This window comes from Rutidosis leptorrhynchoides, chromosome 4, assembly GCF_046630445.1.
Source record: "Rutidosis leptorrhynchoides isolate AG116_Rl617_1_P2 chromosome 4, CSIRO_AGI_Rlap_v1, whole genome shotgun sequence".
NCBI lineage: Eukaryota > Viridiplantae > Streptophyta > Magnoliopsida > Asterales > Asteraceae > Rutidosis > Rutidosis leptorrhynchoides.
In genome coordinates this window covers 21,499,546-21,512,968 of record NC_092336.1, presented here as the reverse complement: position 1 = coordinate 21,512,968, position 13,423 = coordinate 21,499,546, and the positions used below count along the sequence as shown (strand labels likewise).

At 34.5% G+C, this 13,423-nt stretch overlaps 2 protein-coding genes across 2 annotated transcripts; one reads left to right on the top strand and one right to left on the bottom strand.

The window, feature by feature from the left end:
* The first annotated feature begins 5,354 nt into the window (after nt 1-5,354).
* On the top strand, nt 5,355-7,208 carry LOC139844367 (protein EIN6 ENHANCER). Its single transcript, XM_071834589.1, has 3 exons — nt 5,355-5,601; nt 6,621-6,688; nt 6,909-7,208. Exons 1-3 carry the CDS (start codon nt 5,427-5,429, stop codon nt 7,038-7,040), a joined length of 375 nt encoding a protein of 124 aa, XP_071690690.1. The 5' UTR covers nt 5,355-5,426; the 3' UTR covers nt 7,041-7,208.
* A 345-nt stretch (nt 7,209-7,553) lies between these two features.
* On the bottom strand, nt 7,554-9,642 carry LOC139904424 (pentatricopeptide repeat-containing protein At1g71490-like). The gene has a single exon (XM_071886360.1). It carries the CDS (start codon nt 9,640-9,642, stop codon nt 7,609-7,611), a length of 2,034 nt encoding a protein of 677 aa, XP_071742461.1. The 3' UTR covers nt 7,554-7,608.
* Between the last annotated feature and the right edge of the window lie 3,781 nt (nt 9,643-13,423).

The following is a 13,423-nucleotide window of genomic DNA, read 5'->3' as shown; positions in this document are numbered from 1 at the left end:
CTCACCGTTAACGTGATTGTGATTTGCACTCGTATCATATCCGCACTCCGGATGTGATACGATCACATTGCGTATAAGTGTATAACGGCTAGATTGTTGGGCCTAGTTGGACGTTTAACGGCCCAACTAAATAGATTGCTGGGCCTATTTTAGCCTCACATCTATATTTTCTTCTTTTGATTTATTTATTTATTTATTTTTTCTAAAATAACATAACATATAATCAAGTATTTTCATCAATCGACGAATAAAACGAACAAAATATAATTGAAACAAACGCAAACCCAGGCTCAGAAGCGGTAAACGTTTTCTAAAGTTAAACAAAGAGCCTGAGCTAACTAAATATGAGCCTTGAGCAATTGTAACACTAAAACGTACGAGGGACACAATCAAAAAACCACAACCAATACAAAGTCCAAAACTAACCAAAAACTACAAAAATATAAACGAACCAAAACCGCTAAAAAAACTACATGATAATCGCTTTACCTTTACCTATACCTTTCCGAGTCTTTATGATCGGCTTAACAACCACACCATCAACATTCAAACGATTAAATATCTTGCCTCTCCGATTTTCAATCACATATGATGAAACCTTCGTCGAAGCATTACTAATCCTAACACCGGGCACGAGAGTAGGAAGCGAGCCTTCCTTCTCAAGACTTTCAAAAAGCCAAGGTTTCGATCCACTTCAAATAACCCGGGACCGTTCTTGTCGATATCTCCACGCTCTTCTTCATCCTGAAGCTCGAACACGTTGCCATCATCATTCGACTTGTCCACTTCCTCTTCGTCCCTAAGCACGTACGTATCCTTAACCTTCCTCACCTTGTTTTATCATTCTTAACACGGGGAGCCAAAGGATGATCCAAAATATGAACTTGATCGACTTGCTTAGCACAAGAAGAAACAGCAACAATATTTACAGCTGCTGGAGCAGCAACAGATTGTTGCAAAACAGAAGCAGAAGCTTCAACAACAGCTTCAACAACAGGGTCCTTCGCGCAGCTAGTAAACATGCCTTGATCTTCTTTCATCCGAATCGGTGAATTAGCAAAAGCATCTTCCTCAATACTACCAAACTTCACGGCTGATCCAAACAGCTCACTCGTCTGCTGTCCACATACAACATCATCTGCAGCAACATCTACGATATTATCCACAACATAAGCTCGTCGATTTCAGTACCAATATCTTGTGCAATTTCTTGAACGACAATCGGATTCTTCTTCTTTTTTGGATATGATAATTGAAGAAGTAAACCTTTTTAAAGATGTCTTGTGAATGATGAACTATAAGATGAGTTGTTATTTTTATCCTCGTCTATATATATTTCCGACGGAACGGATATGATAATTGATTAATTAAAATTAGAACTTTTTTAGTGAAAACTCCAACATCAACCGTTCATAACATTTACCCGTTACCATCCTAGTTTTGACCCTATAAACCTTCGAACACTTTTGTTCCATAAGTTTATTTTCAAAAGATATATGAAAGTAAGTGGAAAGAAAATGTTTTAGATTTTTTTTTTTGAAAGAAAGAAAATGAAGTAAATAAATGATTTAATATATATATATATATATATATATATATATATATATATATATATATAATAAATGATTTAATATATATATATATATATATATATATATATATATATATATATATATATATATATATATATATATATGGGTATGATCAATGGGGAAGTAACCAATCGGGGGGAAGCGGGGGAAGCAATTTTTTTTTTCCCGTTTTTTTTGGAATTTTTTTTTCGGCATCAAGATCACACGAAAATATGAACATTTAGAAGAGACACTTCGTGATGAATGTTATTATTTAGACGGGAAAACGATCGACAAAAATAACATTTAAGATAATATTGTTCGTGAAGAATATGAACGTTTTTTTTTCATGTTTTGTGAAGTAAAATTTAGCCCGATTTAGAGTTTAGGGTTTAGGGTTTGGTGTTTTGGGTTTATTCCATAAACACCAAACCCTAAACCCTAAACTCTAAACCGTTCGTGTTAAAAACTCAATCTAAATCCTAAATCTAAACCCTAAATCTAAACCCTAAACCCTAAATTTCTAAACCCTAATATCTAAACCCCAATAGCTAAAACCTCAACATACGCTCGAAAAACACGATAATTGGTACATATTACTTATTCGAGCGTTTTTCCGCCAAAATAAAAATATTTATCACAAAGTGTCTCTACTAAATGTTTATATTTTCATCTCATCTATAATATTCGTGAACAAAGTTTTTTCAAAAAACGAAAAAAAAAAATTTTTGCTTCTCCCCGATTGGTTACTTCCCTCTTGATCATACCAATATATATATATATATATATATATATATATATATATATATATATATATATGTTCTCTGCTATGTATATATATATATATGTATAGTGAAAGAATCCTGGAAGAACACTGCATAGCAGAGAACATATATATATATATATATATATATATATATATGTATAGTGAAAGAATCCTGGAAGAACACTGCATAGCAGAGAACCCGGAGAACCATGTGAATCACATGTGAACGATGAACATGAATTCGTAACATCAATCAAAGGCGTTTTAGATGATGATTCCAACATGAAAGTTGCTTAAAATGTTGCATATAATGCTCGCCAATCGTCAATTTAAGCTGAAACATCATATAGATTATGAATTTGAGCTATGAAGAAATTGTTGACTTTTTCCCCCAAATTTTTGACTCACGAATTCGAGCTCAAATCTAGGAGTTAGAATCTGAAACTTTGCACATAGATTCACGTGATGAAACCTAATAAATCTGCGTTTTTTATTTTTGTTATAGGTTTGATTTTGAGAGATTCAATTTTTTTTACGAATAACAGAGTGTGCCTGCAACAAGCTCAATCTGCACGCAGATTGACTCTTTCTGCACGCAGATTGACTCCATCTGTATGCAGATTGACTCCATCTGCACGCAGCACGCAGATTGACTCCATCTGCACCCAGCTTGACTCGAGCTGCACCCAGCTTGACTCGAGCTGCACCCAGCTTGACTCGAGCTGCACGCAGATTGACTCGAGCTGCACGCAGATTGACTCGAGCTGCACGCAGATTGAAGGTCGAGCTGTTGGTTCTCTCGGTTCTCTACCACCTCTGGTTCTCTCTGGATCCTCACCATATATATATATATATGGGCAGGATCAATGGGGAAGTAACCAATCAGGGGAAGCGGGGGGAAGCAAAAAAAATTTTTTTTCGTTTTTTTTGAATTTTTTTTTTCCGGCATCAAGATCACACGAAAATATGAACATTTAGAAGAGACACTTCGTGATGAATGTTATTATTTAGGCGGGAAAACGATCGACAAAAAATAACATTCAAGATAATATTGTTCGTGAAGAATATGAGCGTTTTTTTTTTCATTCATGTTTTGTGAAGTAAAATTTAGCCCGATTTAGAGTTTAGGGTTTAGGGTTTGGTGTTTTGGGTTTATTCCATAAACCCAAAACACCAAACCCTAAACCCTAAACCCTAAACCCTAAACTCTAAACCGTTCGTGTTAAAAACTCAATCTAAATCCTAAATCTAAACCCTAAATCTAAACCCTAAACCCTAAATTTCTAAATCCTAATATCTAAACCCTATAAACCCTACTATCTAAACCCTAATATCTAAACCCTAATATCTAAACCCTAATGTCTAAAACCTCAATATACGCTCGAAAAACACGATAATTGTTATATATTACTTCTTCGAGCGTTTTCCCGCCAAAATAATAACATTTATCACGAAGTGTCTTTTCTAAATGTTCTTATTTTCATCCAATCTATAATGTTCGTGAACGAAGTTTTTTCAAAAAAACGAAAAAAAAAAAAAATTTGCTTCCCCCCGTTTCTCCCCGATTGGTTACTTCCCTCTTGATCCTACCCCTATATATATATATATATATATATATATATATATATATATATATATATATATATATATATATATATATATATATATATATATATTTACTATCTTTGCTTTTTCAAATCAAAAAGATATCAGATATTTTCTCCTCCTCATTTTTTTTAACAAATTATGGGAAGGGAAATTGTTGAAAATACACTTTTTTTTTTTTGACTTCAAACAAAATACACTTTTTTTAAAAAAATTGTCTTTTTACACCATTCGGTAGACGGGATTTCCGTCTACCACCTTTATCTGTCGTCTACTACCATTTTTACGAAGTAGTCGACGGTGAGATAAAGGTAGTAGACGAATTTCCGTCTACTGGCAGGGTTAGTAGACAGCGAGAACAAAGCAGTAGACAGACATTTACAAAGTTGTCGACCGTCTACTTCCTTGTTGTTTCTGTCTACTGCCTTGTTGTTGCTGTCTACTCCCTTGTTAGTGTCTACAAGGCATTTCCGTCTACCACCTTTATCTGTCGTCTACTACCATTTTTACAAAGTAGTCGACGGTGAGATAAAGGTAGTAGACGAATTCCCGTCTACTGGCAGAGTTAGTAGACAGCGAGAACAAAGCAGTATACAGACATTTACAAAGTAGTCGACCGTCTACTGCCTTGTTGTTGCTGTCTACTGCCTTGTTGTTGTTGTCTACTCCCTTGTCAGTGTCTACAAGGCAGTAGACAGCAACAACAAGGCAGTAGACAGCAACAACAAGGCAGTAGACGATCGACTACTTTGTAAATTCTGTCTACCACCTTTATCTCACCGTCGACTACGTTGTAAAAATGGTAGTAGACGACAGATAAAGGTGGTAGACGGAAATCACGTCTACCGAATGGTGTAAAAAGACAATTTTTTTAAAAAAAATGTATTTTGTTTGAAGTCAAAAAAAAAAGTGTATTTTCAACAATTACCTTTATGGGAAATGGGAATTTGGAATATAGAATAGAATGTCAACAAAATACACAGCCTTTTCATACAATGGTTATTGTTTGATCTTTCTTAGTTAAGGTTAAATGGCCCAACTAAAATATTAGCCAAGCCCAATTTAATAAATTCGTTGGGTCAGAGACTTATTAACTAGTTTACGCTGAGAGGCCCAAGATCAAAGTATAATTGTTTAAGAACCGGATCTGGTAAACATATCGAACCGAAAACCGTACATGATTGGGAGTCGGGTCGGGTAAGAAAGCCACCCAAAACGTCTCTCATCCATTTCGTTCATCTGTGAAGTCACAATTTCACCTTTAACATCATCGTTTTCGTTCTATCATAGTTTGATCTGCTTTATTTAAAGGTCTACAAACAATATATATATATTCCGGGTTCTTTCTTAAACCTTTGTCACCTGTGACTTGTTTCTTTACTTTTTCACAGTTCCTTCTGAAATTAGGGTTTAAACTCTCATATGTTACTGCTTAATAAAAATAACTGGTGAAAAATTGATATTTTAATTCAGGGATTTGAAGGATGGAGCAAGAAGTGATAGATTCAGAGATGATATTACCAACATATCAACCTTTCAAAAAGATCCAAATGTATGAAAAGTATCCTAAAGGGCAAGCCAGGGGTAGACACTGGAAACATTTAAAGCAGATCATACAAGCTGAAAATTACCAAAATTACCCACTAGATGAACCTAATTGTAAGTCATTATTACTTTCACAATTCATTTAAGTTATTATGTATATGTATATGTATATATGAGTTTATTTGTTTTACTGTTGTGGTAATGCGGAAAAGATGAGAAATTTGGTGAAATAATTGCAATTTATATTACTCCGTAGTATATATTGTATAATAAATGAATAAATGATGACGACATATCAATATAAGCAATTGTACTTTTATCCACATATTGTTCTTGTAAGCGGTTACCTTGTGGTACTTCAGGGTTTAGGAGTATACCAAAAATAAACTGTTGTTTACCCTAATTTTTTTTATCCTTTTGGTTGTTCAGTTGGTCTAACATAAATGGATAAGGTGTGCTAGTATTTTCACTGAGATAGAACCGGGTTATCCCATGACCGTTTATAATATATTGACTGTTTATAAAGAACATTCTGGATGTGTCAATTTTGGGAGTTACTTTGTCTTTCAAATTTCCTGATCTAGTTAGCCTGTTTTTGTATTGTATACTATGAATGCTTAAAATGAAGTTTAGTGCTTGCAACTATTTACCAAATGCGTAAAACTTTTTAAGAACTTTATTCACTCTTGGATGGATCGTTTCCTTGGTTAGTTAAATGGCACTCAGGTTGTAATTTAGTGATGTGTTACAATTACGTATAGTCACCAGCATTCATTGTTCATGTTTATCTAATACAACAATATGGACACGATGGCCATACTGATATGTATGTTTTGACCATCTCTATTGACTTATTGATAGCTAGAATAGTTGATCTTACAGCCGGGCTTCATTAAATTACTTATTGTTAAGACCACCATATAACATCAAATTTTTGTACATACTGTCAAGCGTCGCCTTCTTGTTTCATGTTACTGCTATCATGAACATTTTTGCCTTTTAGATATGAATCATATGCCCATTTTTGCGCCTCCTATATCGGTACTGAATATTTCACATTTAGCTTTCATTTGTTCACTCAACAAAGTATTCTCAAACTATATCACCTAATGATTATAGATTTTATCGTGCAGATGTAAATATTGAGTCACCACCCTCGATGCATCCTCGGAAGCAAATTTGTGATATAACTGGATTTGAGGTATGTAAAGTATAATTAGTACCATGCTATTCTGACTATCCCCAAAAAGTTAGATTATGGGTTTTGTAATTAGATTTCATACACTAACCGTGTTGAACTGTTACCCAACCCGCCCATTTTTGCACTTACACCTTGACTGATTTATGAATTTGTGGAGTCTATGTCTATTGCTCAATACTTGTTATATGCAGTAAATATATATGTATGATTTTGAATGCAGGCTCCTTATAGTGACCCAAGAACACATCTACGGTATGCAAACACAGAAGTCTTTAAGATCGTCAGATCACTTCCTAACGATTATGTGCAAAGATATCTTGCCCTTCGAAATGCAGCGGTTGTTCTTAAGTAATTCCCTTTAGCAATCTTCTTTGCTCATATAGTTGGGTTTTTGTTATCATGCTCCGACTTTGATTGCACAACTATCTGTAGACGAGAAAGATATTGATTTCATATCTTATATTTGATGTTCTGATATTTCTATAATCTTGTACATAGTGAGGGGATTTTCATAACATTATCTCTATCTCTAAATTTTTTTTTTTTTTTTTTTTAATCTGTGCTTAACACAAAACACATTATGCGGTTCTACTCAAAATAAACTAGTGTATCAACCTTGTACATCATTAAGTTGTAGATCTATCCTGCACTTGCAAAAGGACTACATTACCTTATTTTCATGTGATTCGGCCGGCCATGTATATAAATAATAAAATTCAAACCGACAGGTTACTGGGATGTCGACAAAAAAAAAGTAATAATAATAATAAATAAATAAAAATAAAAAACTGTACATTGCTCTTTTTGCCAACTATTTTAAATTGACCCATTTGATCTATTTGAGTTGCTGTATAACACAACCCAAATTGTCCAGCTCATAAGTAAATGGGTCAATATTACCCCCTCTGACATTCTCCTCTTCATCTAAATGATTCCATAACTTCATATTTGTCATCAGACATGATGTAACCAGCCTCTTTCAATTGTTCACTCAAGCCATCCAACATATCATAAATCTCAACTGCCTTCACGTTCTTCGTATCCGCAACCGAAAACTCAGTAAACCCATCTCCTACATCTAACCATGCACAACCAGGAATCTTATTCACACCCAATTCCCTCATCAAAACCCTAACTTCAGCTAGTTTCTCCCACCACCCAAATTCAGCATACATATTCGCCACCAACACATAATATCCCGAACCCCGAGGCCTCATTTCCAACAGTTTCTCACCTGCAAATTTTCCCAACTCTTCGTGTCCATGAATCCGACACCCTCCAATAACCGTGGCCCACATTGCAGGTGTCGGTTTATAAGGCATTGTTCTGATTGTTTCTTCTGCTTTACCTAATAAACCAGCTCTCCCATATAAATCAACCATACATGCATAATGCTCTAAACGAGCAACTACACCATATTCATCACGCATCTTGTTAAACAAAGTTTGACCTTGGTCAACAAGAGCAGAATGACTACAAGCAGACAAAACCGCAACCATGGTCACATGATCCGGCATTATGTTTGATCTAATCATCTCGTCAAACAAGTCAACCGCCATTCGTCCATCTCCTTGAATCCCGTAACCAGCTATCATTGAAGTGTAGGTGACTTCATCTTTTTTGGTCAAACTATTAAACAATCTTCTCGCTAACAAGATTTTCCCAGATCTTGCATACATGTCGATAAGTGAGTTAAATAGCAACAAGTAATCTTGAAATTCCTCGTGCTTTATAACGTAACAATGGAACTCTTTACCGTGTTGAAGATTTGCTACTCGAGCACATAAAGGAAGTATGCTTGCTATCGTCACGTAACTTGGTACTACTTTAGAAATCAACATTTCCCTAAATAGATATGTGGCTTCTTCTACATTGTCCAAATGTGCAAAGCCTGATATTATTGAATTCCATGTAATCACACTTTTATCTCCAATTAAATTGAACGCAATATAAGCATGCTTAACATCCATACACCTTGAATACATCGTAATCAGTGCATTTTTCACATTATCGTAAGCATAGCAACACGTCCGAATAGCCAAACCATGAATCTCTTTTCCAAATTTTAACGCACCAATATGGGAACATGCATTTAAACCGTTTATTACAGCCACGTGATCCCATTCATCACCATAAGTCCTCAACTGGGAAATCATCTTTATCACTCGCATATAGTCACCTGTCTTCAAGTACCCTCCAACAACGGTATTCCAAATTATCATATTTGCATCGACATTTTCATCCTGCATACGATCAAAAAGCTCAAAAGCTTCCCTCCACATGCCTTCGCAAGCATACCCTGAAATAATCGAATTCCAAGAAACACAATCTCTCTCAGGCATTTCATCAAACAGCTTACGTGCAGATTTCAAGTCGCCACATTTTCCATACATAAACACCAATGCATTATGCATGAACAAATTCCATCCCAAACCTGATTGCACAATTAAATTATGAACAGCCTTCCCAAACCCCAAATCAAATTCTTCGCCGCATGCTTTAAGAACAGAGGGGTACGTAAATACATCCGGTACAATCCCCTGTTTCACCATTTTTTGATACACGAATAAACCATCTTTTCGAAACCCAGCTCTAATATAACCAGAAATAACAACATTCCATGGTAAAGGATGCAATATATTTGAATTTAGAGTGACGTAATACGCATCACGTAATAGACTTGAAGCAGAGTAAAACGTGACCAATTTTGGGACTAAAACAGGGGATTTTTCGAAACCGAAAGTAATTATATAAGCGTGTAATTGTTTTCCTTGTGAAGTTGATTTAAGTAGTGAACAACATGAAATAAGTGAAGCTAATGATTGTAATATGTAATGTGATGACGATGGATTTTGGGAATATTGTTGTAAGATTAATGAAAAAATATTGAACGCTTTTGATAAATCGTTTTGAGTTGTTGATTGATTGAGAGATTTGAGTAGAGAAAGTAACATTGATAAATTGTTATTATCATCACTGTTCCGAAATGTATAACGTCATCAAAATAATATTTATACTTTACCCCTTGAATTTTATAGAATGATCATAATCAGTCGCGTTATTTGTGGTCAATTCGTATTTTATTTTTACATAAGTTGAAAACATATACTTGTACTGACAGAGTAAATAGCATGGCATGTTGTATATTTTAAGAGCTAAGCCATGTTACATTAACTGAATAAACTGTATAAGATTCAGTTCAGAAATAAAGCATTTGTAATATTGATTTGGTATTAAAAAGTGTAAATCAATTCACGCACTTTAAAGCCTATGTAAGTGAACCAAAGAGCTAATGGCTTGGCGGTATCGAGTTCACCCTTACAACCTTGAGGTTGAGGGTTCGAGTCCTGCTTAGGACATTTCGTGTGTATAAATTCGTGTTAGTATTAGGTGGGTGAGTGAGTTTGCCTTTCAAAAAAAAAAAAAAGCCTATGTAAGTGAAGGACTAGTAAGTACATACGTTATACCTCAAGGGACGAAAGTGTAAGTTATGTATTTAAATGGTTTTGTTTGTTATCAACTAATTTTCCCACATTCCCCCTTTTAACGGATACGCTTCGTACTTTAATCTGTAACTGTAAGTCTGCAAATCAATTCACACACTTTAAACTCATATCTTTTGCAATCATCAAATATTTCTCTCAAAATACTGATTAAAAAATGGAGCGAAACCCAGTAACAGACAAATATGCAAAAGCGAAAATTGAACAACCAGTTCATCAATGGCCAGAATTTTTACAGAACCCAGGTGGTATTTCGCGTCAAAATCTCCACTTCTTGAAAATATTTGGTAAGAAAAGACACGATCTTTACAAGATTGTATGCATAATTGAATATTATGATGTAATTAATTAAGTTGGTAGATGGTAGATGTTCTTTTTATCTCAGTTTTGTTTGCTTTTGGTTTCCATGAACATGGGTTTCATAAATCTTGTTTCCAAGAATATAATGTGCACCATAAAAATTTGATCAATCATTCACTCTTGTAATTACCACCATGAAAACTGTAATTACAGTTGATTTTAGTGTTAAGAAAATTCATTTCTGTTTGTTTAATCTTAGTTTCATGATTACCCGTCTCAAATTCTATTTGGTAGCTTTTAGTTGCAGTACGATCATGGGTACATAATATTTTCTCTTTTCAGATTCTGATCCTCGAGAAACTCAGTATTTAATCGATGCAATTGAAGCAGGGGAGCGAACTGAACGAAAAGTATATCGGCTTCGTAGCGATGACGTACGTGAAATTTCAATTGTAATTAGTTTTAGTTTGCAAGTTTCTGATAATTTGTACCCTGTTCTCAGGTTAGCAAAGAACTTACAAAAGAAAAGTACAAACATGTGAAGCACATTAGCCGAGTCTCAAAAGCCACCATCGCGCTGTTATACGATGATGATACCCTAAAACATGGCCATTATTATGTTGACTTAATAGGCACAGTTGACCAAGTCAGAACTGCTGAAAAACTCATCATAGATACCATCCTAGAGGTTAGTCACTATTCGTTCATATTACGTACGTTTTCTTGTTAGGAATGTTTCATACTTACACGTTCCTTTTTTTTTTTTTTTTTTTCTTCCTATAAAGGTATAATAATATAATATGGTTTATCCAGTAATTCTGATGGCACCAAGTATTCATGTGCAACCAATCACCATGCCATTGTACATGGTATTAAATCGTACCTAATTCTACCACGCGCATTTGACTAAAAACATGGAAAGTCAAGGCTCTGGGCAACGAGTGGGGTGAGATATAACATTGTTAAGAAATGAGGATTGAACAATCCTTAATCTTAACTCAACCAGATCTTAAACCAAAACAATCAAACACTTCGGATTCAACAAGATAACAATTATATAGAACAAGATTACAAGTACCAAAATTATAAGTGCCAAAATTGATAATCCAGAACAAACGAACACAATCAAAGTGATGAAGGATCAATAACATTTTTTTGAGAGAAACAATCGAACATCAGACACAATGAGTCAGAGGAAAAAGCTGCCACACTCACACGTACTTCAAACCCTAGAAATAGGGTGATTATATACAGCCAGAAGATACAATATGCCCCCTTGACATTACTTTAATGTCTTGAACAGCCACAACCCTTCTAGAAAGAAACGTCCAGCTTTAATCCTTGACCATCCAGATATTAACCTGAAAAGTCCTAGAACCAAAGAAGATAACAGTGAAAAGTACAAGATCCAAACTAAGTTTGATACAATAATTTTAACAAACATATTTGACCGTTATTATGTTGTTTTTAATCATTGTCCGTATCTTTACTTGGAGGTTGAGTGTATCATTAGTCGTAATCGTAGTAACACTGTTAAAGTGGAAATGGAGTTTGGTGTATGGCTATCGGTTTGATTTTCTACTCTCAAACATTGACAAATAAGTATATTAAGTATATTAGAATGTGCAAACTTGAAAAAATAGTTGTTCTTTTACATAAATGGTGAAATTTGCAGCTTCAAAATAGCGTTAATACAAGGGACAGAGTTACCACCATATATGGTCTCCCAAACATATTTTAAAGGCGCTGTTAAAAATTCAGACTGCAATCTTTAAGGCTATGTTAGCTTAAATATCTCAAAAACGTTATAAATTTGTTGATGCATACATATATCAGTAACTTAAACTTTATATTCTTTTTCTTTGCAGGCCCTGTACATTCAGGATTAGACAACGAAATCAACGAGTTAATTAAAGAATTTCAATACAAATTAGAAAAAGAAATGCATCAGCTTCATTTTGGAATAGACGTATACGAAAGTGTGAATATTGAAGCACCAATTCTGCACCTAAACAATGCAGGAGCCCAAGCAGATACAAAAGTATACCGGGTCCGTTATAATGATGTATGTGACGTCAAATATACGTTTATTTCTTCAAATACCGAACCATTGTATTACTGATGAATATAACTTGTAATTGTAATATATATATATATATATATATATATATATATATATATATATATATATATATATATAAATATATATATATAAATATATATATATATTGGTAGGATCAAGAGGGAATTAACCAATCGGGGGAAGCGGGGGGAAGCAAATTTTTTTTTTTTTATCGTTTTTTGAAAAAACTTTGTTCACGAACATTATAGATTGGATGAAAATATGAACATTTAATAAAGACACTTTGTGATAAATGTTTTTATTTTGGCGGGAAAACGCTCGAAGAAGTAATATATAACAATTATCGCGTTTTTCGAGTGTATAGGTTTTAGATATTAGGATTTATAGGGTTTAGATATTAGGGTAAGATGAGTAAGCTTGATCGGTTTCTAGTGTCTAATAACTTCCTTGCTTCATGGTCGGGTATCAAGGTGGTTGCGTTGGATAGAGATTTATCGGATCACTGTCCGATTGTTTTGTCGGATGGCGATATTAACTTTGGTCCAAAGCCCTTTAAAGTATTCGATGAGTGGTTCCGGGCGGCGGGGGTGGAAAAAATAATCGAACAATCGTGGGATGAAGATTTAGTTGGTTCTAGGAAGGATTGTGTCTTCCGTAACAAATTGAAAAGGTTAAAAGGATGTTTGAAAGAATGGAGTAAAGGCGAGTTTGGTAGTATAGAGGTTGACATCAGTAATGCCAAAAAGGAGGCGATGGAGCTTGAAATAAAGGCGGAATCGGGTACGTTGTCTGATGGAGAGTATGTCCGGTGGCTTGAATCGAGAAAAAAATGGCTTGAAAAGGAGGAAA

What these genes read in the sequence shown, in the direction of transcription:
- LOC139844367 (XM_071834589.1), top strand. Translation starts at nt 5,427, where the DNA reads ATGGAGCAAGAAGTGATAGATTCAGAGATGATATTACCAACATATCAA. An exon ending in CCCACTAGATGAACCTAATT is followed by an intron (nt 5,602 to 6,620) that starts GTAAGTCATTAT and finishes TTTATCGTGCAG; the next exon opens with ATGTAAATATTGAGTCACCA. An exon ending in GTGATATAACTGGATTTGAG is followed by an intron (nt 6,689 to 6,908) that starts GTATGTAAAGTA and finishes TTTTGAATGCAG; the next exon opens with GCTCCTTATAGTGACCCAAG.
- LOC139904424 (XM_071886360.1), bottom strand. Translation starts at nt 9,642, where the DNA reads ATGTTACTTTCTCTACTCAAATCTCTCAATCAATCAACAACTCAAAAC.